General features: G+C 47.7%; 1 protein-coding gene across 7 annotated transcripts in view; it reads right to left on the bottom strand.

Annotated features, from left to right (window-relative positions):
* The window catches only part of TTC23 (tetratricopeptide repeat domain 23), a 158583-nt gene that overhangs the window by 7634 nt on the left and 123077 nt on the right, over window positions 1–27872 (bottom strand). For 5 of the 7 annotated variants that reach the window (XM_027521736.1, XM_027521740.1, XM_027521735.1 and 2 more), the window contains 4 exons: window positions 27302–27407; window positions 14331–14458; window positions 8972–9121; window positions 896–1018 (listed from right to left, as the gene is read on the bottom strand). In XM_027521736.1, coding sequence (XP_027377537.1) covers window positions 896–1018; window positions 8972–9121; window positions 14331–14458; window positions 27302–27407 — 507 coding nt within the window. The remainder of the gene's footprint in view (window positions 1–895; window positions 1019–8971; window positions 9122–14330; window positions 14459–27301; window positions 27408–27872) is intronic. The other 2 variants (XM_027521741.1, XM_027521739.1) reach the window with 1 other exon arrangement.

Here is a 27872-nt window from a genome sequence, read left to right as displayed (position 1 = left end):
TTAGAAAAACACAGTTATGCTTTCATTTACATCAGAAATGATTCCTTAAACGATGAACGTGGGGAAATGAAAGGACAGACCGAGACACAGCTCCTCAGACAGCATTTCCCTATAAAAACAGGGTCACGTGGGGGCGGGGCTTGGCCTGCCCAGCCCCTCAGACACCAGCCTCACCCCCTGGACCTGCGTCTTCCGGCCGCAGCTACACATTCTCGCGGGTGTTTGCTGAGCACTCGCCAGACGCCAACCCTGCGTCCACCTCGGGGTTGGAGCGGCGGAGAGGGGTTTCCAGTGTTGTGCGGGAGCCAGGTATTTTAAAACGTGTGAACAAACACGGCCTGACTGCTCGTAAGAGATATGGTAGAGAATAAAGGATGCGGGCTCTGAAAGAATAAGGTGGGGGAGAGGTCAGTAGTGGCAGAGGAGGCTTGGGTCAGTGAAGGCCTTTCGGAGGTGACGTTCGAGTTGAAACCTGCAGGATGGGGAGTCAGCCATATGAAGAGGGCCAGGTCGGGGGCAGGGAGGTGGGGGTGGAGTTCCGGGCAGAAGGAGCGGCAAGAGTCTGAGGCAGCATAGCCTGCTCCCCCCTCTCCCTCTCTCACACACACTCAGACACACACACACACTCTCAGACACACTCCCTTCCTTGAAAGGCCAATGAGCTAGAGACTCGTGGGTTACTGCACAGATGGGCAGGAAGCCTCCCATGAGAGAAACACAGATGGAGCGGGGCCAGGGGCCCTGGGACACGGGGCCAGGAGAGGAGGAAGAACAGAAGGGAGGCCAGGCCTTCGCTCCCGGCTGCCCTGGACAGCGGCAGAGGAGCAGCCCTCCTGAGCGTCTCATGCGCCCCGCTCAGAGTCCTGTTGTCCCTGCCGCCTCCCTCATTTCTCACCTCCGAGTTGCCCAGGGCTGTGGGTTCTACACGTTTATTGACATCCCCCGACTCCCCCACGACTCTGCTCCAGCCCCTGGCCACTGTCTCGGAGCCAGCTACCACCATCCTTCTCCAGGACGACTGCAACACAAACATGTAGAGAACACGGGCGTCAGCGGACTTGCCGCGTACCCACAGGCAGGCTCCGGCTTTCTTTTCCAAGGGGACGGCCAGCTGCTGGTAGAAAAGCTGGGTCCGCCTATTTCTGAGCCACAGAGAGCAAGAAATCCAGCTCCCTTTTAAAACTTAGTTTTCAAACTGCTTTATCTTGGCCGGGCTCCCTCCTGATGTGGAGCTCAGCCGTCCCGCCCCGTCCTTCCAGAGTGCAGTAACACTCCTGGCACTCCCTCTTTCCACTTGTTTAAGGTCACACTGGATTTATGTGGTAGGAGATTTTTGCCTTTCTCTCCGTTCCTGGCCGTCCCCCCGTTAACCCACAGTTCTCCTGCATCCGGTGAGGTTTTGACAACCCCTGGAAGCTCTCAGGCCAGGATGGTCCGTCCAGACCCAGTCCTGCACCCTCCAGACTGTGATGCCAATTTAGGAAGGTCTGAGACATCATGCGTCCACCACAAGCCACGGTAAGCATTCCCATATTAGAGGAACTTTGCGCAGCAAATGTAGCCTTGTCCTGGGCAGTCTGTGTTCAGAGCTTATACATGCTTTCAAAGGGACAGGGAAGATGGGGGCTGTGTCTAGGCTGCTACAGTTAGGGGGCTGACCCCGAGCAGAGGAACTCTGCCTGGCAGCTGACGATGTAGGGCAGCCTGTGACCAGGAGACCTGGATTCTGATTCCCACTCAGCCTGTATCAGGCAAGGGAGGCTCCACAGTTTCCCCACAAAAGGTTAAGCCCTTGACCACTTTAACCACCAGCTCCCATTCTTATACTATATCAACCAATCTATAAACATCTCCAGTAACTAATGAGTGCTTAAAGTGATTTTAAGCACACTTCTCAAAACAAGAACGGGATTCTGTATATGAAATCAATGTCAGTATGACCCTCTTTTCTTTCAGAAGGGATCTGAGGTGGACTGCTGCAGCCCAACAGTGGGTTAGTCAAAGATGATTAGAAAAATCAATATTGAGAGATCAAGGACGAATCAGACTCTACCCGTGGGCTAACATGGGGCTCTACGGGGACTCCAAACTAGGCTCTGAATGGTCCAGAGCAATCCAGGACAATGAGGAAACCACCACAAAAGCTGAAGGGAAGGGGAAACTAGGTGGGCTGCTGGTGGAACGACAGGACGTGAACCATGCAGAAGGCTCCGTGTGTTTGGCAGGATGGAGAAACAGCAAGGGCCTGACGGTGTGTTCTAACAGAGACTTGACCTGTGCCCACATAAGACCTGTCCAGGTTGGGCTTTCTCATATAAGCTGTGAATAAGAAACATTTCCTTTCCCTTCTTGAGATGATTCATCACGGTGGGCTTTGAATTTCTTGGAGAGAGAGGTCACATAAAATCATTATTTCTATAAAGTCATCAGGTGGTGGGCAGAACCCTGGTGACGACAGTACCTAGCAGGGAGACCAGGCTGCGATGGGACCCAATCCGACCGCACACAGTACTGGGCCCGGGGTTAGTCTGGAGATGCTCCTGGCCTAGGAAACAGTCTCTGTGAATCCCATTTGTAGCCTTTCACCTGGATGAAAATCTAGGTCTCCACAGAAAAAAAAAGTGAATTTTGTGGTGGAAATTTCCATCTGGAGCCACCAGAGTTCTCTAGTGCTCCCCTGCAGATGTCTCTGAAAGAAAGGTCGACAACGCGGCTTTGTCTCGATAACTTATTCCTGCCGTCGGCTCTGCTTCCTGTGCCTTCCTGTTCTCCGTGTGCACGGGGCCACGCCTCGGCCTTCAGCAGAGGGCACATCTGGAAATGGAGTCAATGGATTCTTGCTCCAGAGCTGACAGCTCGGGGGAGGCAGCTGTTGTGGTGGTGAGAAGACGAGGAATGCTGGGCCAGGAGCTTTAGAGAGCTGTGCTGGCTCTACAGAGCTCTGTGCTCAACACGGCATCTGAGAAAAGTCCAGCTCAGCAAAGCCTGTGTGTGCCCTGGTGTTCGTGGAGCGACCAGTCCTGTCCCCAGGTGGGTGAGAATGGCAATGAGGGCTGTGTGTACCACAGCTGGCACAACCTGCAGACACATGTTTCTGCCCTTTCCTCTCTGACTCTGGCAAGTGGTAGATAGCTTTAAAATGTCAAAGTCATTGTATTCAGGACTGATGGTTAATGAGGTCAAACTAAGGAAAACACGTCACCAACTTCCACTGCAGACTCTGGGAGTGATGAAGCCTGGAGTTTCCTGAAGCTGAGCTGATTTCCAGCTGAGCCTGAGCACAGAGCAATGATTCTCAACTTAAGCTAAACTGCAGGTCCCTGGGCCCCTTGTGCTTTGCCCCAGATTCTGCTTCAGAAGATGACCCTGATGCAGGGGGTTTAAGACCAACGCTTTGCAAACCAGTGGCATTGAGGAAAATGTGGGCTTTACTTAATGGTAACTTGCCCATAGACAGTTTACTTAACTTCTAAGAGCCTCAGGCCCCTTATCTATAAATCACAGCTACCAAGGTCTGACCTGGGGGGCTGCTGTGAGGTTTGGAAGTGATGCATGAGCTGCCCTAGAGGCACCAAGCCTGGGCCCCAGTGCATGGTCAGTAATGGAACCAAAGCAGCCCTCCTGGAGTCAGCAAGGCAGCGTGAAGACTTGCGTGGCCTCAATTCAAATCCTGCTCGTCCGCTGACATCTGCTGCCTTCCAGCACTCCTGGGTCCTCTTCCCTGTCTGGAGTTGACCGAGCTGAACCCTCGGCAGAGGTGTTCCCTCTCTCATCTTCACTGCTCAGGGGAGAAATGAGGAAGCGGGAGCGGAGAGGAGACTGCTGCAGCGGGGGTGACGCCTTGGCCGGGACAGCTCTGCCTGGGCCCTTGGGCGTCCTGCGTTCTGCACCCGGCCGGGCCAGGCCCTGACCCAAGCAGCCGCACTGGCCTCAGCTCATCCCTGCCTCAGGACATCCGTGGGAGGGAAGCTGGGCCCTGTGTTGCGGCTATTGCCATTTTACAGATGAGGTGACAGAGGCCTCTTGCCTCAATTCTTGGGCCACCCCATTCCATTTCCAACACTGTCCTCACAGTGATTAAAAAAAAAAGTCCAAAAAACAAATATAGAGTGATTGTGCCCTGCTTAAAATTCCCTCAGTGGCTCCCAGATGTTAGAGCTGGGTTCAGAAATTTTTTTCTGCAAAGGACAGGTGGTAAATATTGTAGAATTTGGGGGTCAAGGGATATAAATTGAGCTACTATGTAGGTACTTACCTAGTAAGAGAGGGAACAAACTTTTGTAGGCAAAATTTAAGGTATAATAGTAATAAGTACATTATTTTTGGTAATCTAGTTCTACTAATGAAAATAATGGGTTTCTTTTCTTTTTTGGCAGGGGGATAAAATTTCACTTGGAGGAGGAAATGGCAACCCACTCCAATATCTTTGCCTGGAGAATCCCTTGGACAGTGGAGCCTAGTGGGCTACAGTCCATGGGGTCGCAAAGAGCTGGACACGACTGAAGCAACAGCACAAAATTTCACTTAGCTGGGGTTTAAAGTCAGTGTTCTCTAGCATCAAATCAACTTATGATCACCTGTGAAATGATTACAGATTTTATAATCATCTGTAAAAACCATTTTTAACTTAGGGGCCACACAGAAACAGCTTCTTGAACAGGCGTCACTATCTTGTCCCTGAATCTCCTCTTCCACCTCATTTCCGACGTGGGAATTCCTTTCTCTGCTCAGCAGTGCTCTTTTTCAGGACTACTTATCTGGGCTTCCCTGGTGGCTCAGATGGTAAAGCGTCTGCCTGCAATGCGGGACACTCTGGTTCAATCCCCAGGTTGGGAAGATCCCCTGGAGAAGGAAATGGCATCCCACTGCAGTACTCTTGCCTGGAAAATTCCATGGACGAAGGAGCCTGGTAGGTTCAGTCCATGGAGTCGCAAAGGGTCGGACACAACTGTGACTTCACTTTCACTTTATCTGGCTACCTTCTCTAATCCCCTTTCTCCCACTGATCATAGTATGAACATGTAGCACAGAACTGAGCGCATAATCAGAGTTAGGGGATTACAGTCTGTAATTCCTTCACTAGCCTAGACTCTCTTAAGGGTAGGGGCTTTGGCAAGCCTTCTATACTCAGTGCACATGCCCCCAAATAGGGAGGGGCTCTAGTGACCCTGTTCCAGGTTGTCTGATCAAAGGACAGTGATTTTTGCACCCCCTCCACTGTGGGCCACCCAGGGGCCTGAAAGGCACCATTGTCTTACACCGCACCACACCCCTGGCCTCGGGTGATTGGTCAAGGGTGGGCACCGGATCCAAGCCAGGCCCTCAGTCTTTGTCTGAGAACTTCCAAGCTCTGACTGAGAAATGGCAGTGGGGGCTGGAAGTAAAGCTCTGGAGGGCTGGCCACCATCCCCCGCTGGCAGGGGAGACGCCTCCATGAGACAGGAGGAGAAGGAGGTGCAGAGAGAGGCAGGCAGGGTTCCTGGGCAGAGAGAGCCCTGGTGGCACTTGAGTCTGGCCTTGATTCTCTTGAGGCTCCGCTGGGTCTTTGCCCTGCTAATCATACACCTGTCAGAGCTTCCTAGAAACCATGAGACAACAGATGCTTCTTTATACCTGAGCTAATTTGAGTTATACTGTCAGTGGCAACCCAAAGGCTCCTACTTATCCTGATCTTGGCATTCTCTGTACTCTGCCACTGCTTTCCAAACTTTCTCTAAGCACAAGAAGCACCTATTCAAACAGAATCGTATTTGGAAGCCCACGAGGGGTAAGTGATGATAGTGTAGCGTAGAGGGCACAGTATGGGCTGCCTCGTGCTAACCCCCACTCTCATGGCTCCCAGCTTTGCAGTCCAGGCCTAGACACTTCCTTTCAGCCTCAGTTTCCCTCTCTGTGAAAACAGAGAGCAGAGGTATCCAAATCTTAGGGTGACTATAAGGCTTATGTAAGGTAACAGATATAAATCATTTACCTTAGTGCTGGGGACATACCAGTCACTCAATAAGCATTAGCTTAAAAGTGGGGGTTGGAGAAACCCAGAGCAACTGCCACCCTCAACTTCCTTTCTCACCTTTCCCTCACCATGACATCTTTGGCATCTGTGTCATGTTTAAATTCTCTAAAATGGTTGGTATAGTATATCTTCCTGGCTAGACTAGAAAGTCTCGCAAAGACAAGAAGCATATCTTTCTTGGCTATTGATTGTCTTTCCCCATTCTGTCTACCACAGTAATTGGCCCATAGAAGATATCCAATAACTATTGTAGACTGATAATGAACATATATTATCTCATTAAAAAACAGGCAACATGCATGTTACCAAATCTGGTGACTTTTGCAGCAGAATCAGAAGTCATACAAAGAGAAAAAGTCTTGACTTAAAGGATAGCTCACTCAGAACTAAAGTTAATTCTTTTGGTTTAGGCAATTATTTTACTTAAATAGGTTTTCACCATTTTAAAACCAATTTATGTAATGAAAACACAACATGACAGAACTTATAAATGTATTTAAAGCAATAACAAGAAGATAATTCATAGCCTAAAATGCTTATATCAGTAAAAATGAAAACTCGAATTAAAGTCCCAATTCAAAAAGGCAGGGAAAATCCCAACAGAGTAAAACAAATAAGTCACAAGGAAAGAAAGAATAAAGATAAAATCAGAAATTAATGAAATAGAGAATAGGAAGGCAATTTATCTATGGAATTCAAATCCCATTTCTAAGAAAAACTGCTCATTTAAAGCAATATTAAGAGGATAATTCATAGCCTAAAATACGTATATCAATAAAAATGAAAACCCAAGTGAATTAAATTCCCAGTTCAGAAAGGTAGGAAAAGCTCCAACAGAGTAAAACAAAATAAGTCACAAGGAAAGAAAGAATAAAGATAAAATCAGAAATTAATGAAATAGAGAATAGGAAGGCAATTCATCCATGGAATTCAAATCCCATTTCTAAGAATAATTAACAAAATAGACAAACCACTAACTCAGTCAAGAAAAAAGTGTGAAAAAAACCAAGAATTAAAATGGGAAAATATCTATTAAAAAGGTAGAAAATTTAAAAGTTCATGAGACTATTTGTCAAATCTTTATGCAAATCAATCTGAAAATGTAAATGAAATAGATAATTAGCTGGGAAAACATAGTTTCAGACCAACTGGTTTGTAAAAGACATTGAGAAAATTATCAAGAAAATCACCCCACTAAAAGCACCATGCCTAAAGAGTTTCACAGGTGGTGCAAACTTTCAAAAACCAGATAGTTTTAATGTTGTATAAACTCCTTTAGTGCATAGACAATAAAGGTAAACTTCCAAATTATTTTAAGTAAAATAACATTGATATTTAGACAAATATCACTTACAAGTATTGGTACAAAATAGTTGCAAAATATAAATATTAGCAAACAGAATCAATATCACATTGAGAATAATTCATTAGGACTAAGTGGATTTATTCCAGGAGTGCAAGGTTGGTCTGATATTATAATAAAGCACATCCATATTAAGTGATCTAAGAAGAATCATCTCATTATCTCCACTGATGCTGACAAACTGAATTATTTTATCAAAATAAAATCCAGCAATTACTTCTAATTAAAAAAATACTCATAAACATAGAAATTCTTGGCTACTCCCTAACCACAATAAAATGTATAAATCTTAGTCCAAAGCCAGCATATTTTAAATGAGGAATCACTAGGGACATTTCCACTAAGACCAGGAATGAGGCGAGAATGCCTATTATTCCAACATTATTTATTATTGTACTAGAGGTATGAGGCAATGCAATTAGACAAAAATAAATCAATCAGAGGCATAAAATTTGGAAAACAGAAAGTAAACTGTTTGCAGATGATGTAATAGTATATCTGGAAAACTTGAGAGAATCAGTTCTCAAATTAACTCAAATAGGAAAAGAAGCAAGCTAGCAGAACATAAAATTAACACAGAGAAACCTATGGTCTTTGTCTACACAAAAATAACCAGTCAAAATATGTAATGGTGGGTAAAAGTCCATTTATAATAGCATTAAAGAATATAAAATGCTTAGAAATCAATTTAGTAAAAATGTACGAATCTATATGAGGCACACTTTAAAATGTTCCTGAATGAGACTAAAGTAGACGTGAACACAGATAAAGACATCCCTTGTTCTCTGGCAGAATGACTCAACATCGTAATGATGTCAGTCCTCCCGAGACCCATTTATAAGTAACACAATTCTCCAAAAAATATCACCAGATTTTAATGGAGCTAGACAAATTGATACCAAAATTCATGTGGAAAAATAAACATGCCAGAATATTTAGAAAATCTGATATTCTAGGGGTTTATAAAAAACAATGAGGGGAGTCTAACCCTACCAGATTCTATACCATGCTATGAAATCTCTATAATTAAGGCAACGAGGTATGGGAATTCAAATAAACAAAGAAAAAAGTAGAATAGAAAGAAATTTGGAAATAGACTCAAGTACATGTGGAAATGTAGTATATAATGAAAGTTATCTTAACTCACTGGAGCACAGATGGACTCTTTAATAAAATGCTGCTGGACAACTGGGCAGCCATTTGGGAAGAAAATAACAGAGCCATACCTTATGCCATCCACACAAACTCCAATTTAAAAAGAAATAAACGTAAGTACTAGAGGAACATATGGAAGAGCTCCTCTATAAACTGAGTGTACAGAAAGAGTAAAATAAGATTGATGAATTACATTATTTACAAATTTAAAATTATTTGCATGGTAAAGAATAATTGATACTTTATTTAAAAAAATCTATGTGCACAAGAGGATAACTATATCTTTTGCCCCAAAAAGTGTCAGCTGAGATCAACTGCAACATTGATGTCATCTAACCTAAATCAGCCACCTGTAAAATTTCATTTAAGGAGTGGAGTGCGGTGCAGAGGCAGGAAGGGCGGGAGGATTTTTTTCTGAGTTAGTCGGGCTACAGCTTTACCTTCTTCAGTTTCTTGTGGGCCCCGGTCTGGTTCCCCTGTGCCAGGTCGGCCACACCCAGGAGCCGGTATGTCTCTGCCACCTCAGGACTGAAATCACCGAACACTGCCACTTTGGCCTCCAGGGACTCTCTGAAGATTGAAGTGGCTTTCTGCAAAAGGAATAAAAAGCAGTCTGGTTAAATAAAAATGTTCATTGCCTCACTATTTACAATAGCTAGTACATGGAAGAAACCTAGATGTCCATCGATAGATGAATGGATAAGGAAGTTATGGTACATATACATAATGGAATATTACTCAGCCATAAAAAGGAACACATTTGAGTCAGTTCTAATGAGATGGACGAGACTAGAGCCTATTATATCCAGTGAAGTAAGTCAGAAAGACAAATACCATATGTTAACGCGTATATATGGAACCTGGAAAGACGGTACCAATGATCCTATATGCAGGTCAGCAAAGGAGACACAGATGTAAAGAACAGACTTTTGGACTCAGAGGGAGAAGGAGAAGGTGGGATGATATGAGACAAAAGCATTGAAACATATATATTACCATGTGTAAAACAGATGACCAAAGCGAGTGTGACGCATGAAGCAGGGCACTCAAAGCCGTGCTCTGGGACAACCTGGAGGGATGGGGTGGGGGGGCAGGTGGGAGGGGGTCAGGATGGGGGACACATGCCTGTGGCCAATTCATATTGATTTATGGCAAAAACCATCACAATATTGTAAAGCAATTATCCTCCAATTTAAATAATTTTTTTTTTTAAGTTCAAAGCTGGATAAAGAAAATGCCAGTACCAAGTGCCTCCTAAGAAAATGATGTAACTGATATGAATGATATGTATTTTCACTTTTAAGGGGAATGAGTTTGGGTAGCATGTCTCATGAGCTGAGCCTACTTTCCTTCTCAAATAGGAATCAGGAAATAATGTACATGGGGTAGAGGGGTTCGCAGCGGGGAGGGGGATGGTGTGAACTCTGAAGAGAAAATGCATAAAAGATCCCTGGAGAAAAAGCCACCTCAGATGTTACAGGAACCCATTTTAGTTGAGTTCAGTTCAGTTCAGTTGCTCAGTAGTGTCCAACTCTTTGTGACCCCATGGACTGCAGCACACCAGGCCTCCCTGTCCATCACCAACTCCTGGAGTTTACTCAAACTCATGGCCATTGAGTCGGTGACGCCCTCCAACCATCTCACGCTCTGTCATCCCCTTCTCCTCCCGCCTTCAATCATTCCCAGCATCAGGGTCTTTTCCAATGAGTCTGTCCGTTCTTTGCATCAGGTGACCAAAGTATTGGAGTTTCAGCTTCATCATCAGTCCTTCCAATGAATATTCAGGACTGATCTCCTTTAGAATGGACTGTTTGGATTGCCTTGCAGTCCAAGGGACTCTCAAGAGTCTTCTCCAACACCACAGTTCAAATCATCAATTCTTCAGCGCTCAGCTTTCTTTATAGTCCAATTCTCACATCCATACATGACAACTGGAGAAACTATAGTTTTGACTAGATTGATCTTTGTTGGCAAAGTAATGTCTCTACTTTTTAATATGCTGTCTTAGGTTGGTCATAGCTTTTCTTCCAAGGAGCAAGCATCTTTTAATTTCATGGCTGCACTCACCATCTGCAGTGATTTTGGAGCCCCCCAGAATAAGTCTGTCACTGTTTCCCCATCTATTTGCCATGAAGTGATGGAACTGGATGCCATGATCTTAGTTTTCTGAATGTTGAGCTTTAAGCCAACTTTTTCACTCTCTTCTTTCACTTTCATCAAGAGGCTTTTTAGTTCCTCTTCACTTTCTGCCATAAGGGTGGTGTCATCTGCATATCTGAGGTTATTGATATTTCTCCTGGCAATCTTGATTCCAGCTTGTGCTTTATCCAGCCTGGCATTTCTCATGATGTACTCTGCATGTAAGTCAAATTAACAGGGTGACAACATACAGCCTCGCGGTACCCCTTTCCCAATTTGGAACCAGTCTGGTTGGGTAGGAAGAATAAAAACTAACATGAAATGCATTGTGTCCTTTACGTCTCAAGAACTGTGCTAAACGGTTTATGTGTGTGAGCTCCTTTAGCTCGCACTCTTTCCTTTCCATAAGGACAATTTTAGTCCTCGTTTGACAGAGGAGGAAACCGAGGCACAGGGCAGTTGAGAAGCTCGCTCAGAGTCAGACAGCCCATCAGTGGCAGATCTGGGTCCTGGCAGGTCTGGGTCCTGCCAGCTTTAATCCCTCTTAGTTTCAGGCTCTTCTTTCTCTGGGCACAGTGATGTTTTTATGTAAGTGAAAACTATAGTTTCCTGGCAATGTATCTACTTACAGAATATCCAGAATATATTCCAGGGTTTTCTGTTTCTCACAAGAAATACTTCAACAAACGAAAAGCAAACATTCCGACATGGTGAAAAGTTAAATAGATTTGACATTTTGTTTGGTTTATCTGACTTATTTATACCAACATGGAATAAAAAAAAATATGGGTTGGAATTAATCTCTTCAGTCAGACGCTAAGACATACAGAGGGAAAGCCCTGCATTTTGATCTCCCATGTTTCTCCAAAATCCTTCCACCATCTCCTCCATGAAAGCATGATTACAGTTAGAGAACACAAACGCAGAATTTAAGAGCTGAACAAAGCAGAAACCGGAGAAGAAGCCTTGCCCACCGCTTAGCCCTGAAGGCACCCTGTTAGCACTCCCCAGACAGAGGAATTGGCAAGGCCTTTACTCATGTTATTGGCAAGAATATGAATTAGGTGCTGGGGTTGGGATCAGGGAACCTCAGGAAAGGCATTTATAAGAGAGAAACAATTTCTCAGATGGAAAGAAAAGTCACTGCTGGGGAAGAGAAGCTGTATCTGTTGTGAAGTGTGTGACCACCGCCCCCCCCCCCAACCTTGGTTCGGGTCTTCTTGATGCTGAAGCCTGTCATGTCCTGTCCCAGGGACCATGAGGCAAGTGTTGGGTTTGGCAGCTTTTCCGTGAAAATTGGTTGTCAGGCTTGGAGGAGCCAATGGGGGAAAGACGAGCCTAAAGGATGCTCTCAACGCCATTTACAGCCTATAATTGGGGAAACTGGAGATAGATGTGCAAGTCGAGATGGCAGTGTAAAAGATGCCACATGGACATGGGTATGGAGAAACAGAGACTGTGACAGTCTCTGAGAGTTAGACAAGTTTAATGGAGAGAAGGGAAGAATAATCCGGATTCAGGTGGGCTGAGAGGCAGGCTTGGGCACCTGGGCACACAGCAGTAGGGGGGAGAAGCACATGGCATGTTCAGGGCCAGTGAGTGGACTACTGTGCCTACAGCAGAGAGAACAGAAGGCGGAGCAGAGGGAGGTGAGGCAGGCGTCACAGGCTGGGCTGGCAGTGGAGGCCTTCCTTCCAGGCCTCCAAACGAGGGGTTTGGGTTTTCTTACAGGGAATAAGAAGTTAGAGAGGGTTCTTGCTGGCAGAGCAGCACAACCAGAAGAATATCTTAACACAGATTCAAAGGAACTTTTTCACTTCCATGCATGCGCGTGTGCCACATGGCTTTAGTCGTGTCTGACTCTTCGTGACCCCATGGACTGTAGCCCGCCAGGCTCCTCTGTCCGTGGGATTCTCCAGGCAAGAAGACTGGAGTGGGTTGCCATGCCCTCCTCCAGGGGATCTTCCCGACCCAGGGATGGAACTCGCATCTCTTATGTCTCCTGCATTGGCATGTGGGTTCTTTACCACTAGCGCCACCAGGGAAGTGCCACCATTATGGTAATATATGACTATGCTATACAATTATATTAAACTGGATTCTATGATGAAAAATAGTGGGGAGAATCTAGTGAAGACTGAGGGAGAGGAATCAGACAAGCTGGTGAGTCCTGAAGGATGGGTCTGCATTAGCCAGGAGATCAATGAGGAAGAACCTTCCAAGAGCAGGAAACAAGCGTGGATTAGAAAAGGCCACTGTGGAACTCACATCAGGGGAGGAGGCAAAAATGAGACTGGAAATGCCAGCAGAATTCAGATCTTGCCACGTATTGTGGGCAATGCGGGATTCCAGCTTCTCTTAAGGGCACTGAGAAGCCAGTGGAGTATTTTACAAATAGAGGTCCATTGATCAGATCTGCTTTTTTAAAAAGATCACCCTGGGAGCAGGCAGGAATCACACAGCTCAGCAGGCAAAAATCAAGGAGCTGAGCACGCACGAATCTCGCAGCTCAGCTGGCAAAAATCAAGGAGCTGAGCAGAAAAAAAAAATAAAATAAAAAATAAAAAGATCACCCTGGTTTACTTATTCAGAATAGAGTAGAAAGGGGCAAGAGTGGAAGGAGCAGCTGGGGGCCCAGGGTTTGCTAGAGTGGTCCAGGCAGAGATGAGATGGCAACCAATGGATGGAGTCGAGGGGCCGTCTGGAGGCGAAGATGACCAACGGGCCAGAAGGGGTGAGGCATGATGGGGGCACACTTCCTGTCAGACTTCTGCCCTGAGCACTCTCCACAGAGCTTCCAGCGATGTTCTAGAACCTGAGGCCCCGGGAAGGCCCCTTTCTACTTGGCTGAGTGATCCAGAAAAATATGAAAACTCCATTTATTATGGTTGCTGTAGCCCTATTTGGCCTGAGGACCATGGGTACATCTAGATTAAAAACCTATCCTTAAGCTCACATCAATTGAGAGAAGGGTGAAGCATTAAGAGTTAGGAGAGGGCTGTTGGGCAGGAGGTCTACAGAGCAGCAGAAGAAATAAAAACGTTTTCCTCTCAAGGATTTGCTTTGAAGAGTTAGAGTTGAAAATACAGATATATTTATATATTTATATAAATCAAGCATGCGGCCATCTGGTAGCTGTTAGGCTTATTATGGAACAAGTTCCCAAGGGTTTAACTACCCTTGGGATAGTTCAATGACTATAAACTCTGAGCCCGGTTCCATTTGTACAAGCCATGGAAAACCTGCCTGTATGGTTCAATGGACAGTGAGCCATAACTTCTGCACTGTGCAGTTCCTATTTGATATGCAAATTTCATTCATTAGCCAAGATAATAAGACACCCTAATTGCTACCTTCTATGCCAGCTCCAACCACAAGCTATGATAAGCTGGGACTGTCCATCTGGCTCTCAAGGTTTCTAGTCCTCTAGGGTACTTTGCAGGTGGACATGGCATCTGGGTTCTCATAATTTTTTTGTTTCCCAAGAGTGCCTATCCAGGAGCTGGCTGCCTGGCCTTAGGCATCCCTCTCCCCGTGGAGCCTGGCACATGCCTTGTACACAGTAGATGCTTAAGGCTTGCAGAGTATAGGAGTAGCCCTTTGGATATCACCTGGGTTGCCCGAGTAAATAACTGTCAGCTGTGGTCCAAACTCACTCACCTCATCTTGTCCGGTGACTTGTAGGAAATGGCAGTAATCATCTTGAATTGAAAGAAACTTGGCTGTCTCCTTCCCTTCAGCATCCTTGAGATTAGCCATGCTATCCTGAAAATACTGCTCAGCCACATCTGAAGAAAAGCACCACAACAATAATTTTGAAAACTACTCACAGATTTGAAATGAACACAGAATAACTATGCATTTAGTGACGGCGAACTCTCTGAAAATAATAAGTAACTGGACAAGATAACCCAGTTAAGGAAACTGTCTTTTCCCATTAATCTGACTGTTTTATTAGACAAGGTCTAGTTCTCAGGAAGATACTGCAATTTATTTTCATTGGTTTTCATACATCGTGGCCCTCCCAGTGATAGAGTAAGCAGAGTTAATGCAAACAGGGAAACTCTCCCCTGGACCTGACACACCATTAAGTTTTCAGGTTGATTAACCATTAATTCTTCATAAAGCTCTAGTTACTCCTCACTGAGGTTAGAACTCCAAGGATCCACTGACTTTAGTGGATGTTGTAATCTTGGAATGTGGTTTAATAACACTATAATTCTGGAAAATATGGCTGACATGCAGCTGAAGGATAAACTCCAGCCATTCCAAGCACTTAAACATATTGGTTATAATGTAACAAAGATATTTTAAAATATTTGCCAATATTGAAAGCAAAAAACAAAAAAGGAAAATCTCAGATATGAAAAATGAAGAGGAAACTGAAAGCCAGAGCAGGGAGGTGGAGGGGGAGTTGAATGGTCCATGAGGGGGTTAGGAAAAAGGTCTAGTGTATTCTAAAATGCCTAGGGTCTCATAAGCCTGAGCAGGGCTGGCTATTGAGGCCTGAGGCCTGTGTGTGTTAAGTAGATGAAACAAAGCTCCTTGCAAAAATTCAGTGTCACAGGCAGATTTCTAGGATGACCCCAGTGACACTCATCCTTGATTACGACCTCCTCATTGATTGTGGGTGGAACTTATAGATAGGCTGAGATATTACTCCTGTCATAAGGAATGTTATATAGCACAGTAGACTGTAAGAAAGTGAGATTACTCCTTAGGCCTAACCTAACATCACCAAAGCTTTAAAAGCAGAGTTTTCTTTAGTTGGTGGCAGAGAAGGAAGGCAGAGAGATTCAAAAAATGAGAGGGATTTGAAAAGGAGGTTCTCCAATCCTGAGATGGAGGGGACTGTGGTACAAGGACCCAAAAGTGGCCCATAGGAACTTAGAGAGGTCAACAGTCAGCAAGAATGGAGGGACTTCAGTCCTATAACACAAAGAACTGAATCCTGCTAATAACAAGGTTGAGCTTAGAAAAGGACCCTGTGCTCCAGATGAGAATGTAGCCAGCTGACAACTTGATTTTAGCCTCAGCAGAGAAGCCACTCTTACCATGCTAGACTTCTGATTGATGGGATTAAAAGCTTAAACTGGGTGTTTAAACAACCATAATTTGCTATGCAGCAAAAGAAAACCAGTATAGCCAGGAATTCCTAAAACCAGCAGTTGCACTGGTCCAAAGAGAAGCCTCACAGCTGTCCCTCCAGAGGCCATGGCTTGAAAAAGCATCTGAAAGCAGCTGGGAGATTGTACGAGGAGCATGCACATGTGTGAGGGGCAGAATTTGCACCATCCACTTTATTTGGAAATTCTTTTTTTTTTTTTTTTTTCTTTCCCCAATTGTTTCCTTTCCTTCCTTCCACACTACATGGCTTATGGGATCTTAGTTCCTCAACCAGGAATTGAACCCAGGCCTATGGCAGTGAAAGCATGGAATCCTAACCACTGGACTGCCATGGAATTCTCTTGGTTTGGAAATTCTGAACCAATAAATTGAAGTAGAAAACTAAGGCCTTAATCTCCAAAATATACAAACAGATAATACAGCTCAACAACAAAACAACCCAATAGAAAAATGGGCGGAAGAACTTAATAAACATTTCTCCAAAGAAGACACAGAGATGGCTAGTAGGCAAATGAAAAGATATTCAACATCACTGATTATTAGAAAAATGCAAATCAAACTACAGTGAAGTACCATCTCATACCAGTCAGAATGGCGATCAATAAAAAGTCTAAATACAGCAAATGCTGGAAAAGGTGTGGAGAAAACGGAGCTCTCCCACACTCTTGGTGGTAATGTAAGTCAGTGTAGCCACTATGGAGAAACAGGTTCCTTAGAAAACTAAAAACAGAATTACCATATGATCCAGCAATCCCACTCCTGGGCATATACCTGGACAAAACCGTAATTCAAAAAGACACATGCCCCTCATGTTCATAGCAGCTTTCTTCACAATATCCAAAATACGGAGACAACCTAAATGTCCATCCACAGATGAATGGACAAAGAAGGCACAGTTCGTGTATACAATGGAATACTATTCGGCCATGAAAAAGAATGGGATAATGCCATTTGCAGCCACACTGATACAACTAGAGATTGTCATACTAAGTGAAGTCAGAAGGACAAACCCCATATGATATCACTTATATGTGGGATCTGAAATGGGACACAAGTGGACCTATCTATGAGTCAGAAGCAGAGTCACAGATGTCGAGGACAGACCTGGGGCTGCCTGGGTCGGGGTAGGGGAGGGGAGGACTGGTAGTCTGGGGCTAGCAGATGTGAGCTATCATATACAGACCGGGTCAGCAACAAGGTCCTGCTGTACAGCACAGAGTTTATCACAGGATGTATTCAACATTCTTTGATGACATTGTGATATGGTTTATCACAGGGTATTTTCAATACCCTGTGATAAACCACAACAGGAAAGAATATTCAAAAAAGAAACTCCATAAAGTAGAATCTAGTCTGAAAGTATAAAAATTATAGGACTCCAGCACAGGGGTCACAAACTCATTCTATAAAGGACCAGATGGTAACTATTTTAGGCTTTGGGGACCGAAGACTTGTAGCACAAAAGCAGCCTGAGATGCTATGTGAATAAAGGAGCCTGGCTGTGTGCCAAGAAAACTGTTTAGAAAAATGGGCAGGGAGCTCGATTTGGGCCCTGGGCTGAAGTTTGCCTACTCCTGCTCTAGCAGAGGAAAATGTGAGTGACCCTGAGGAACATGGGCCTGCCTCCCCACCCACCACCGCAGCCGAAGCGCTGCTGGAGACGGTGACACACGACGAGCACACGCTGAGGCAGATTATGACCCATACATACAAGGTCCACTTGACACTTCCATTTGGAAATCCAGTATGAACTGTGTAGAGCAAATACACATGAGCAAAAAGGTAAAATATCTCTAGCTTCTTCAGACTTCCTCTGTATTTGATTGTTTCCCCTTTATCACCTCTAATTTTGTTTTTGTGCTTTCTCCCCATTTTCTTGATTAGACAGGACAAGAAAGAAGAAAAAAAGAAAGTGAAGTCACTCAGTCGTGTCTGACTCTCTGAGGCCCCATGGACTGTAGCCCACCAGGCTCCTCTGTCCATGGGATTTTCCAGGCAAGAGTACTGGAGTGGGTAGCCTTTCCCTTCTCCAGGGGATCTTCCAAACCCAGGAATCAAACCCAGGTCTCCTGCATTGCAGGCAGACACTTTACCATCTGAGCCACCAGGGAAGCCCTTAGACAGGACAGCGTATTGTCTATTTTAATATTTTTCCAGAGAGTGGGCCCATGGATTAATTTTTCTCATATTCTGATGTGAACGACAGTACTTCCAAAGAGGAATCCACAAACACATTGCTCCAGAATTCACAGAGGTGGATGGATGGGGTTAGCCTGTGCGGGATGTGCTGGTTCCGGGAGGCGGAGGAGCAAGTGGAAAGGAGGAGAGGCCCCAGAGGTCAGAGGCTGCCTGCCCTCAGGCCCAGCTCTGCTGCCGTCCAGCTTTGCACCTCCCAGGCTTGGCCTCAGGTTTCTTACCTCAAAGAGGGACTTTCGTGCTAACGCTCCTGTTATAGGATGGCTGTAAGGAATAAATGGGTTAATGCACATAATAACTGATGACATGCTTGACACCTAGCCAGTGCTCAAGAAATGTTGAAAATTTTAGTTTCAGGGACAGTTTGTGGCTTTGGGCCTCCCTCATCCATGCTCGGAGAAGGCGACGACACCCCACTCCAGTACTCTTGCCTGGAAAATCCCATGGATGGAGGAGCCTGGTGGGCTGCAGTCCATGGGGTCGCTAAGAGTCGGACACGACTGAGCGACTTCACTTTCACTTTTCACTTTCATTCCTTGGAGAAGGAAATGGCAACCCACTCCAGTGTTCTTGCCTGGAGAATCCCAGGGACGGGGGAGCCTGGTGGGCTGCCGTCTATGGGGTTGCACAGAGTCGGACACGACTGAAGCGACTTAGCAGCAGCAGCAGCAGCATCCATGCTAGGCTAACCAGCGGGCCACTGGGAGCAGAGATGAACATGGAGAGTACGAAACACTGCTGTGAAAGCAGACAGAGTCCAGTGGCCTGAAGCACGCACATAAATGGCTCCATACACCTCAAGAACTTGAGAACAGCTCTGAAATTCACAATGAGAAATGTAGGTTTCTGGAAATGATTCAAGTACATCCCAAGTGAGCTGTTGTGGAAAGGAGAGAAGCAAACACTTGGGAGATGTGTCTATCGAATCCAGGCAACCTAAAGTCTGAAAACAAGTAAGGTCTAAAAACCTAGGTCTGAAAACAAGTAAGCTTCATTTATCTGCAAGATTTTCTCTGCTGAAGATCTATGCAGCTATCAGATAGAAGTGAGAATTGGGCTGGGGGTTGGTGCTGCCTTTCAGGGAAGTCAGCTGGCCCCAGGCTTTGAAACTAGACAGAAGTCTAATGAGCTGGGGTCCCTGCTCCGCTCTTTCACTGGGGGTCTGTCCACTGCCAAACCAGCAGATGGATTTCTAAAGTAGTTCTCAGTTTTTTTCTTGGTAGAAGAAAATGTTACTATTGTATATGAAAAATGTTACATCACTTTAGTCTTTGTTGACTCACGGGAGAATATATTAGAGATTAAATGTTCGAAGTAAATGTTCGAACTAAGTATCTATTTTGGTTACTTTGATAATCTGATGACAGCAAATGTGGAGATGATGTGGCATTTATATTGTTGATTCTAAAAGCATCACGGAGATGTATGTTCCATGTCTAAAAATTAACAAGTCTACTCAAGAATGGAGTACTGTTGATATTTTAGTTTCTGTTTAACTGGCAATTAACCAGAGACTGTAACTGAGCCATTCTTGAAGAGGAGAGGTTTTTCTGAGTCTTAGCCTTTTTCCCGGAGGTGAACCCTCACTCTAAGGACGAGCACATGTAAAGGGCATGGGAAGGAGGCAGGACCAGATGGATAAGAACTGAGTTTCTGACCCAGGCTTTTGCAGAAGTGGTGCCAGGTTCAGAAAAAGGAGGAGGTCAAAAGGGATGGGAAGTGTTCCCCTCCCTTCCTGGGTAAGGAGCTGGTCTTCCAGACACAGGTGGACATAGCTGTGCTTTCTTGCTTTCCAGCCCCTCATAAAGTCCTCCCAGCTTTTAGTGCCCCTTTCCCTGGCAGTCACATGCTGACCCATCTCCCCCCACAAAACCGCCCCATCTGGGCTGGTCCCCAGACCTGAGTGACGCTTGTCCCTTCCCTTGTGTAGCTGACCTCACAGGGCTCTGGGAGAAAGGAAGCCGACTGGCCTAAGTCATACTGGTGCACAAAAGGCTCACAAGCTCTAAGTCAGGGAGGCCCAGTCACATTTTCCAAAGAGAACGCTTGTTAGCGTCTTTGGATCTCTGGAAGAGGGACTGGAAGCTAGGGAGGAAGGAAGGGGCTGGGGGGAAGGAAGGAATTTATTACTCAAACCCAGGCCACAATAGCTACTGAAGCAGAAGAAAGCTGGGCTTTGCGGTGAGGCGTCAGAGAGCGGCCCTGCCTGAGGATCTGCCCTCGGGGGCCAGCTCCTAAAACTGCTGCTTCTCTTCCCCTATTTCAGAGTCCTTGGCTCCTCAACAGGTCCATGTTTCTCCTAATTCTGTTCCTGGGAGTGTCTAGTCAGCAGAGGCAGGGCCAGGGAGCGGGTTCTCTGACACCTGTTGTCACGTACAAGTTGACCACAAGTCAGGCATCCTGTCAGGATGCTGCATGTGAGAATAGTCCAGGACTCGGGAATAGTGGAAAGTCCAGGGCACACACTGTGGGCACCTTCCCTGTCTGTAAATTTGACACTATTTTTATTTTTACCCAGGATATAGGAGAGCGCCTTTACTGCAAAACCCTGACTTATTTTCCCCCGTCCCCCAAATTAGCATTCTAAACCATGTACCCCATGATTAGTCTCTGAGGAGAGAGAAAATTTGCCCTACTACCCCTAAGGACTGACTCCCTGAGAGGCAGAGCTGGTTCTCCTAGGAGCGGGCATCCCCTCAGAGGTCCTCCTGGCCCAAGTGACAGTGGAGTTGCCAGAAGGACAGAAGGTCACAGCCCCTGGGGTGGGATGCCACTTCCTGGCACAGGCCTTGTGCCTGATGCAGGGTGCGGGTTCACAAGGAGTTAGCAGTTTCAGCGTTCACGCACGTGGCTGTTGCTGAGCTTAAAAAGCTCTTCTAGAATCCTCGGCAACCTGATGCTAGGTGGCCTCAGCAAGGGATGAGGTCACTTTCTAAAGCACAGGGCCATGACTTAGCTTTATAAATCTGAGCCCCAGTGGCACAGGTGTTCCAAGGCCACGAACGTCTCCCATTTTCACTCCCGCAGTACGCTGGGGCTGTCTGCAAGTTAGGGTGAGGGGCTAGTGTGGCCCAGAGGCCCCTTCAGACTGTTCCATCTGCGTGTTCATACAGAAGCGTAAAAAACCAGGGCTCCTTTCCAAGAGCAAGAGGTCAGGAGGTTTTTAATTAAAAGAAATTTTGGTAGCCCTGGGCTCATTTTCTCGAGGCTGTCCAAAGGTCAGATTTGGAATAGTGAGGACAGCTTTCATTATGAGAGAGGCCTGGGTGGACAATGTGACAATCATCCTTGGTAATAGTCTTGGGAAATAGTACTCTGCACCAACTGCAAAAACTTTAAGGACCCCAGGGAATTTGAAAATGGAAAGTCCCAAATCTTAGCCTGGCGTTAGCCCAGAGGAGCACCAACACCCCGCAGGCAAACAGATTGAACCCATTTAGACCCTGCTGGGAGCTGCCGGGGGCCCTGTGCAGGCAGCTGCCCTGAGACCACCCAGCAGCCTCGGGGTGCGGGGCACAGAGTTTTCTGAGGAGAGACGAAGCCGAAGACAGCTTTCTCCACACCAAAAGATCACCTTCAAGAGGAACATCGTCCCCAGCGTCTGGGAGACACCTCAGACCTGCTGGCGCTGAGCCGCGTGGCCCCTGGAAGTCCACAGCCATCTCAGGGGCGGGCTTGCCTCAGCAGAGCGAGGCGACCAAGGTGGAGGCAGGCTGGTCTCACAGCGCCTGGGGCCCACAGGTCCTGGCAGGGCTCAGTCACCATGGGGATGCCGGCCTCAAAGTCCTCACCATCAGAAGCGGGCCAGGACTGTCCTCCTCCAGCACTGCTTGGGGCCACCCAGGGATCCAGCAGTCTCAGGCCTGTTGCCCAAGTGGCTTGTCTTGGTAAAGTATATGTGATTTCCATAAGCTGCCCTAATAATATGTTTCAAAGTCAAGTCAGAGTGTTAGTAACTTAGGCTTTCCCAAGAAGTTGTGGACATAACTTATCAGTTCAGTTCAGTCAGTTCAGTCGCTCAGTCGTGTCCGACTCTTTGCGACCCCATGAATCGCAGCACGCCAGGCCTCCCTGTCCATCACCAACTCCCAGAGTTCACTCAGACTCACGTCCATCGAGTCAATGATGCCATCCAGCCATCTCATCCTCTGTCGTCCCCTTCTCCTCCTGCCCCCAATCTCTCCCAGCATCAGAGTCTTTTCCAATGAGTCATCTCTTCACATGAGGTGGCCAAAGTACTGGAGTTTCAGCCTCAGCATCAGTCCTTCCAAAGAAATCCCAGGGCTAGCACTAAGTGAAACACTAGCGCCTCATAGAAGTGGTTACCAGAGTGTTTCATCCTCCCGAGGAAGGGATAAAGCTGCGGGCTTTGTTCTTAGGCACACAGATGAAATGCAGTTTGCAAGCAAAGCTCGATGAGGTTTCAGTTCTGCCACAGGTTGTACCTCGGTGAAGAGAGACCGAGCACAGACTCAGGGTGCAAAAGGCCACCCCTTCTACTTCTCCATCGGCCTCAAGAGCTGCCACCCCTGCAGCCTGCGCTTGCCCCACTTTTGGGCTCCTGGGCTTCCTGGAGCCCTGAGGACAGAGCACCCACGAAGCCATGCCCTGTCTGGCCTGGAGTATGCTCAGGTGGGCAGCACCTGGCCTCTGTCTAGGCCCTGGTCCTCTAGACGGGCTGTGCTCTAGGCTGCTTTCCAGAGGTTTCTGAGAGGGGGTCCTACTAGCCCCTTTTCTTCTCTGGCCTCACCCACTACTCTCTCTGCCCCTTCCCTTCCCCACCCGGCCTGCGGGGCGCAGAGCAGGCTGGATGCTGATGCCTGCTTGGGGCGCTCAGGTGCCAGGTTCAGGCAGGCTGGGCGTTTTGCACTGAGAAGTGGGCCCTGGGTAGGAGCTGAGGCAGGGTCTCTGAGAGCACACAGGGCTTGGGGGGTGGGCAGTGGGAAGACTGAGGAGGAAGGGATAGTTGAGGGGTGGCCAGCAGCGGTCAGGGGCCTCAGGTTGGAGGTGGGAGACGGAGGCAGCAGGCCCCGCCAAGCATGGCCATGGGCAGGGGAAGATAACCTATGATTAGGGAGTGGGCCTCAGGTTGGGCAGGGCCTGGCACAGGGAATTCTGAGAACCAGGCCACAGGAGGAGGAGTTGAACAAAGGGATGACTGTGGAGGGGAAAAGCCAGGGGACTTCACGGAGATGCAGAAAACCCCTTTAGATATCCACATATTTCCTGACTACTGTATACGATGAGGGGAGACGTCAGGATGAGAGAGGGCTGGGGAGACACGCCGTGAGTCTGTCCACAGAGCTGAGAACTGGGGATCCCGCCCCCTCCTGAAGGTGGGCAGGGGCATAGCCCATCCTCTCCTGTTGTCTCTGAAACCAACAGAGCTCCCAGGCCCAGGCCCCACATGGGGCCACTTCCAAACAAGGCCACCCGAGTTTAGCGGGCTGTGCCTCTCAAAGGTTTACACTAAAATGTACTTGGCTTCAGCCCATTTCATTTTAATATGCTTTAGGAGAAGAGTTATAAACACAAGGCCAATGCCCTGACACTCAGCAGGGCTGGGAGAACTGTTAATACCAAGTTTGTCTATGGCTGCTCTGGGAAGCTGGCCAGGCTCAGGTTAGTGACATTTCGCTAGCCTGAATTGGGCACCCTTATGCAATGACAATCCTCCGTGACTTCTCAGGCAGTTTTGTCTGCATAAGGAATGCAGGAAGGCACAGGGCAAAGGGTTCGTTTGAGTGTGGAGCCAGAAACACACTGGCTCCTTGGCCCGTGACGTTTTGTTTATCGGAGGGCGATGCCTTCAATGGGCATTCAGCAAGCAGGCTGTGGAGAATCCCCTAATGAGAAATTTCCCCCCATTAACGATTCTTTTAAAAACAAACAAACAAACTGTACTCGGCACAGACAAGTTTCCGCATAGGAGAGTAGAGCTGAGGTCCTCGGTGCTCAGTGGAAAGTATGGATTTGCTCCCAGGGGATCCGACTGGGACTTCCGAACCACAAGTGACCAGAGTCCCGGCCAGAGAGGCCTGCCTGGATGAGAGCTGGGTAGGGAGGCCAGGCCCTCGCTTAGCTGTCAAAGATCACTTCCAAATTCTCTCCTTTCCTTTCCCCTTGCTGGAGGTAGCAGAGGCCTGGAGAGCCTCAGCCCCGGGTGGGTTCCTCGTCACTGTGTCGGCTGTGTGTTAGGAGACAGCAGAGAAATGAAAACCAGGCGCCCTGAACGGCGGTGGGGAGGCACCTAGCCACTGCCGCTGTGGCTCCTGGATGGAAGGGGGACCCACTCCCTCCTGCTTTATTGGGGCATGCCGAGTCCATACGTGCTAACACGGCCGCCCTCTCTGGGCGCAGGCTGAGCTTAGGCACGTGTGGGTAAGGCTGGGACAAACGAGCTGAGCAGCAGCCCGCCAGCTCGTTGTCCCCAGTCTCCCCCGTGTTCTCCATCAAGGAAACACAGGGTCCCCTGGCAGCATACTCAAGCCTCTTAACACAGTAGGAATGAGCTGCGTGTCTCTGTGCTTTGGTTCTTCTGACGCACCCATTTCGGGTTTGAGGGCTGAGGCCTTGGGGGCGAGGGCTGGGCTTTTCTCTGCCCCTGTTCCAGGTCGTCCTGCTGCTGCGGCTCAGCATCTGTTCTGATCCGAAAGCTTCTCTGCCCCGCCTCCTCCTTGCTCTCAAGTAAACGCTTCCTGCCAGTGTCAAGTGATAGACATTTCACGTGTCCTCTGACCAGTGGAAGCCGAGTCTGAGAAGGGAGCCTCCTCGGATGGACTGGGGCTTTGTCCTTCTTGGGTAAAGCGGTGAGTAGAGAGAGTATGGACGGGGCTGGCGGTGTGGAGAGCTAGCTAGGTTACCTCCTTTGTGAAATGGGAGGTTGTGTCCTGCCTCCAAGGCTTGTTAGGATGAGACGGGCATGTTGGTGACAGCGCCAGCGCCTGCATCCGGTGACACTTGCTACCGCCGCCGCCGCCGTCGTTAATATGACGCTGCTGAGATTCCCGCTGGCTCCAGGCTCCTGGGGGCTGCGTGGGTCAGTGTTTCAAGCAGCCATTCCTCCAGGCCTCAGGCAGAAGCGCCCCCCTTCCTAACCTGCAAAGCCAACTGCGACTGTCCAGCTCCCTGCTCCTGGGCAAGTTTGCTTCTCGTCCTTCCCTACTCACCCTCCTCCGATATCTCAGACACTGACAGGCAAGTCGGCTTCCTGGTGCAGGTCACCATGTGGTCTGAGCTACCCGAGAAGCAGGGCTGAGACCTGTGTGGGCTCCTAGGTGGGCCTCCTTGGGCTGCCTTCACTCTTCTAGCGTCCTCTCCCTCCCCAGAGCCACACACTCTTTGGCAGGTGTAAGTGGGGGCGGGGGGAAGGACGGAAAAGGCATGTGTGGTGCCGGTCCTTGTTATACCGCAGGGAGGTCAACAGGCGGGGTTCAAGTCTACCATCCCCTGGCTGTGGCTCTTGGGAAATTACCTAAGCCTCCACGCCTCAGTTTCTCCATCTGAGACCTGGGGACTTGTATCAACCTCACAGAGCCGTGGTAAGTTACCTTTGTTAACTCGGTTAGAACCGTGACACTACAAACTACATGCATACATATTATTACTACCACAATTATGTACTACATACATACTATTACTAAGTGAGGTCATTAAATTTTCACAGATCTAATTATCTGTATCTAGTAGGTATTAGTAGCATTCTCAATTTACAGGGGAGGCTATATCAACGCCATATTTAGACTGGAAAACTTAGAAAAAAATGCATCTCATGCTCCCAAGTCAGAAGTTAGGGATCTAGCCCTCCACACTTGTTTGCCTCCCCCAGAGCCTGAAACATATTTGACTTAGTTACCATCAACTATGCATTGATTTCACATAAAACTTCAGATTTCTGCCTTCTCTTGAAAAGGCAGACCTGCCGATACGAGCCTGCCTTCCACATGGCAGTGGTGGGCCAGAGCGGAACAGCCGTTGCTCAATGTGGACGGGGGACGGGCTTCTCCAGCTTGCCACAGCCCTCCCCACCCCTATTGCATCTCTCAGATTACAGCCGAGGGTCAGCTGCCAATCCTAAGTGTGCTGCTGCTGGTTTCTAAGGGCCATCTGCTTCACTCGGGTTGCTTGCCTGGTCCCCATGGACATGTGGGTTTGGGACTCCTGCTAATCTAGGGGTTTCCATCCTGTTGGCGTTTTAAGTATCCTATTAATACTTGTGGCATGGGAGGTTCTCTTACCTGTTAAAGGAATGTTAGCCACCAACAGGTTGGAGAAAATGTTGGCTTTCTGCAGGTTTGGAAGTTGGTTGAGGTGTGGAGTGCTCTAGGGAGCTAGAATGAGAAAGGGCGTCTGCCTTCCCTATCCTCCGGCTCTGAAAAGGTGCACAAAGCTCCCGGAGACCAGAATGAGGGACCATTAAGGGGGATGGACAGACAGACCCCCTTCCCCAGCTCCTCCCAGAACAGGAGCCCCTGCCTGTCCCAAGGACCTCTGCAGACCAGTCTGCTCCCAAGGCGCCCCCTTCGTCTTGCCCCCAACCAGCCTTCTCATGTGAGCCCAGCGCCTGCTCCCAGAACCTCAACCTCAAGCCTTCCAAATGTTGACTTCCAGCTTGATGACACACTGGACCTTGTTTTCCAATAATGGATAGGTATTTTTATCTGACATCTTGGAATACACCTCAGGTCTTCTTTATGAATCATACTCTATTTCTGAATATTCTGGCCAACAGCAAGAAAAAGTCATTAGGATGGCATGTTCTCCATGAATAGAGGCATACTGTATGCTCGGAGCTGGGATGAAAGACTAAAAAACTCCCAAGCTCACTGTTCTACCTATTATGTGGGGCTAAGAAAAACTATATGACTCATAAGTGGCAACTTCCTTTTGGAATCCTGAAGACGTGTAAGTTTATCCTGATTGAAAGCTCAGCCCTGGGAGAGCCTGAAGGCTGGCGTTTCAACAGGCCAGATCTGTTGCCACAGTAGCTCCACAACAATCTTTAAAAATAGATCACCTTTGAAAGCCCAGGAGGCTTCCCTGTAAGCCCAGCATGAACTCTCTGAGGCTCTGATAGCTACATTTGGGTTTGCTGTGTTTGAGAATACAAGTCTAGAAGAAGGCTGAAAAGGGCTAGAAACCAAAGGGCTCTGCTGGACCTAACCGAGAAGGCTCTCTGAGGCAACTATCATAGCTCCCTCTGCCTGTTCACCCATGCCAAAGGCAGCGAGCCCACAACCCCGAGGGCGCAAGGGCCAGGCAGGGAGCTGGCCACTCTGCCCCCATGGAAGGCTCACTCTTGCTCTCACCGTGGTGCTCAGGCCTCCCGGAAGCTATGGCGGCACAGGCGACGGAGTGTGCAGACGTGGCTGCCTCCTCTCGAGAGGGGCTTCCTCTCAGGACGATGAGATGCGCCTGTCATCACGAAAAGAAGAAACATGTTTGCTTACATGCTTGGCAGCGGCGGCAGGGAACAAACTGTTCTTGCAGTGATAAGCAGAAAGCCAAGGAAACTTCCAGCAACCTAAACAATATAATTTATGTGGAAGCACAATCAACTCTGGGGAGAGTTATGTTTTAAAAGCATCATGCGGTGGAGAGAGAATGTACCAGGCCCTGGACGCTGAGTCCAGACGGCTTGATGCTGTGGCCAGGACTTATTTCTAGTAAATCATTTAAAAGTCTATTTTCCCATGAGTGCATTATTGGTAGAAGGAGGAGGGTTTCCAGAAGGAAGGAGATGAATTAAAAAGTGCCAGTGCTGCAGGAGAAGTGGGCAAGCACAGCCCCCTACCCACTGGCCAGTCCAGAGAGGGGGACTTACCCCCAGTGTCAGCAACCTCACCCACTGAAACCCTGACCCCATCCCCGTGCTTGGTC

The sequence above is a fragment of the Bos indicus x Bos taurus genome, chromosome 21 (assembly GCF_003369695.1).
Source record: "Bos indicus x Bos taurus breed Angus x Brahman F1 hybrid chromosome 21, Bos_hybrid_MaternalHap_v2.0, whole genome shotgun sequence".
NCBI classification, from domain to species: domain Eukaryota; kingdom Metazoa; phylum Chordata; class Mammalia; order Artiodactyla; family Bovidae; genus Bos; species Bos indicus x Bos taurus.
The sequence above is the reverse complement of the archived record's forward strand: the minus strand, read 5'-3'. Positions and strand labels throughout refer to the sequence as shown.